We start from the raw sequence: 3,288 nt of genomic DNA on the forward strand, positions 1-3,288 counted from the left end.
CCAGGTCTGGGACTCAAACCATGGTTGGCCATGTGGGAGTCCAGCACTGCACTTAAAAAGATTTTTAAATGGCCCTCTTCATTGAATTTAAAAAGACTTCTTGTTATATTATTTTATTTCCAAGATTTTTATTTTTAATTTACTAAAAAATTTTATTCATGGGATCAGCAGGTGTCCTGCATGGCTGACCATGATTTGAGTCCTGGACTAGAGTGCTTACAAATTGTGCAGGGAGTGTGTGTGGGGTGTGCACAAAATCCTGAGAGGAGAATGGAGAAGGGATTGAGGCATACCCATCTTCCGTGGGTGGTGATTTCTCACTTTCTCTGTCTCTGTCTGTCTTTCTCTGGCAAGCGTACAAGGCCTGTGGCAGAAACCTAAAAAATAAAAAAGGAATTTTATTCTTTTTTAAAATTATGGTTTCTGATTTGCATACATTCTATGTACATTTACACATCAATGAAAAACTTTTACTATTCATCAATGCTGAAGAAGATAAATACTACAAATTTGTAATTGATGCATAACGATTGCACATTGAAGGATTTTCGTGATCTAATTTTAATTATCTTTATAACTTCCTTGCTTATCCCTTCCAGCCTTCAAATAAAATTTTTTTGCTTTCTTTTTTAAAAATTTTTAATTTTTATTTATTTATTTTAATTTGACCAGGGAGGAACCGAGTAAAAGAGAGAGTGGGAAAGCAAGTTGCCAGGTCTGGGACTCGAACCATGGTTGGCTATGTGGGAATCCAGCACCCTTAACCACCATGCCACCTGCTGACCCCTTTTTTTGCTTTCTTTAGAGAGAAACTTACCACCTACAAGAACATAGGTTACCTCCTGTATTCCTAACATGTCTTTCATCCTAGGAAAAATAAACAGTGGTTAAAAAAAAAGAGGCTCAATTTAAATCGAATAATCGTAGAAAGTGAAAGGCATTAGATCCAGAACAAAGAGAAGCATGTATGTTTTCCTTACAGAATTACCTAACTTTCCTGGAAGACACACGCAACAGTGATACATCTGAAGTACTGTTTTCTTTGTCAGCTTAGACAAAGCAGCTTCCTTTAAAGATTAATCCATCATAACATCAGAAGGGTTCTATAAGGGCTCCTCCACTCTGGAAATAACAATAAATAATACTGAGAAATGACTTTATTGACTGCACGCTATAACTTGTAATATTTCACCATGGTGCTAATACCTGTTTGTATGGAAATTTATCACATTATTTTTCTCACTCATGGAAATCACCACCATATGGAACCAGGGAATGATACACACCGTTCAGAATTCCTTCTACTGGGGTTTTCAGAAGAACCAGAATTGCAGCCCCTCCTATTTGGGCTCTTCCTCTCCATGTACCTGATCACCGTGTGTGGAAACCTGCTCATCATCCTGGCCACCATCTCCGACTCCCACCTGCACACCCCCATGTACTTCTTCCTCTCCAACCTGTCCTTTGTAGACATCTGTCTCACCTCCACCACCGTCCCAAAGCTGCTGGTGAACATCCAGACACAGAGCAAGGTCATCACCTATGCAGGCTGCATCACTCAGATGAACTTTTTTGTACTCTTCATAGTGTTGGACAGCTTCCTCCTGACCACCATGGCCTATGACCGATTTGTGGCCATCTGTCATCCCCTGCACTACACGGTCATCATGAACCTCCAACTTTGTGTGTTAGTTGTTCTCATATCCTGGATCATGTGTGTCTTACATTCCTTGTTACATAGCTTAATGATATTACGGCTGTCCTTCTGCACACAGGTGGAGATCCCCCACTTTTTCTGTGAACTCAATCAGGTGGTCCACCTTGCCTGCTCTGACACCTTTTTAAATGACGTGGTGATGTATTTTGCAGTTGCGATGATGGCTGGTAGTCCTCTTGCTGGGATCTTTTACTCTTACTGTAAGATAGTTTCCTCCATTCGTGCAATCCCATCAGCTCAGGGGAAGTACAAGGCATTTTCCACCTGTGCCTCTCACCTCTCAGTTGTCTCCTTATTTTATTGTACAGGCCTGGGTGTGTATTTTAGTGCTGGTGCTGCCCACAGCCCACACTCAAGTGCAGCAGCCTCGGTGATGTACACTGTGGTCACCCCCATGCTGAACCCCTTCATCTACAGTCTGAGGAATAAAGACATAAAGAGGACTCTGAGAAGATTCTTTGAGAGGGACACTAGAGAAGGGTCAACTATTCTGGGGCCAAACAAATGACAAGGATTGTAGGGGAATGGGGATATTTTGATTTTCTTGTGGATGATTCTTCTAGTTATTTCTTAGAGTTTCTTTTTTATTTTTTAAGAGAGATTTTTGCTATAGGGTACATGTGCTTGCAGGGAGAAAGAGAGACAGAGAGAGGAAAGTGAGAAATCACCTCTTCCCTGGAGGTGAGGGAATGGCCACACTGCAATCCCTTTTACTCTCAGGATCTTGGGCATTCACATACATGCATCTGGAGTGTTTCAAGCCACCAAGTCTAGCACTTGAACTGCAGTCAACTCAATGGAATCCAGCGACATAACTCAGCCCCTAGTCTCTTTTTCTTCTTTCTTCCTTTCTTCCTTCCTTCCTTCCTTTCTTTCTTTCTTTCTTTCTTTCTTTCTTTCTTTCTTTCTTTCTTTCTTTCTTTCTTTCTTTCTTTCTTTTCTTCCTTCCTTCCTTTTCTTCTTTCTTTTTAAAATTTATTTATATTTTTAGAGGTTTTTGCTATTAGATATGTGTGCATGCCAGAGAGACAGAGAGATTATGGTTTCTAGAAAGAAAGAGAGACAGAGAGGGGAAAGTACATCTCCCCTACCCCCTCGAGTGGATGGTCATTGCAATCCCTTCTCCTCCATTCTCTTCCCAGAATCTTGGGCATGCATGCACATGTGCCTGGCATGATTTTCAAGCCACCGGGTCCAGGACTTGAACTGTGGCCAGCCATGTGGGAGTCCAGCCACTGTGCCACCTGCTGGCCCCCCCCCTTTTTTTAAAGTTTTAATTTCAATATAAGAAAATGTAAGCAACTTGTGTTAAGACTTTTCCCCTGTCTGATAGCCTTGTCTATTTTCTTATTGTCACAAGTTAATCCCAACCCTGTACAACAATATTTGAAAAGTCCCAATTATTTCACCGAGAACCATGGATTTCTTCTTTCTTTCTTTCTTTTTTTTTATTGGAGAGATTTTCACTGTAGGGCGTGTGCACTCGCCAGACAGACAGAGAGAGACATAGAGACAGAAAGCGAGAAATCACTCCCCAGGGGGGATGGTCACGCCGCAATCCCTTCTCCTCC

At 41.5% G+C, this 3,288-nt stretch overlaps 1 protein-coding gene across 1 annotated transcript; it reads left to right on the forward strand.

The window, feature by feature from the left end:
• The first annotated feature begins 1,262 nt into the window (after window positions 1-1,262).
• Window positions 1,263-2,225, forward strand: LOC102476003 (olfactory receptor 7A17). Its single transcript, XM_006162295.1, has one exon. The coding sequence runs from the start codon at window positions 1,263-1,265 to the stop codon at window positions 2,223-2,225; it is 963 nt and encodes a 320-aa protein (XP_006162357.1).
• The last annotated feature ends 1,063 nt before the right edge of the window (window positions 2,226-3,288 follow it).

Source organism: Tupaia chinensis, unplaced genomic scaffold, assembly GCF_000334495.1.
Source record: "Tupaia chinensis unplaced genomic scaffold, TupChi_1.0 Scaffold139785_1, whole genome shotgun sequence".
Lineage (NCBI taxonomy): Eukaryota > Metazoa > Chordata > Mammalia > Scandentia > Tupaiidae > Tupaia > Tupaia belangeri.

What these genes read in the sequence shown, in the direction of transcription:
- LOC102476003 (XM_006162295.1), top strand. Translation starts at nt 1,263, where the DNA reads ATGGAACCAGGGAATGATACACACCGTTCAGAATTCCTTCTACTGGGG.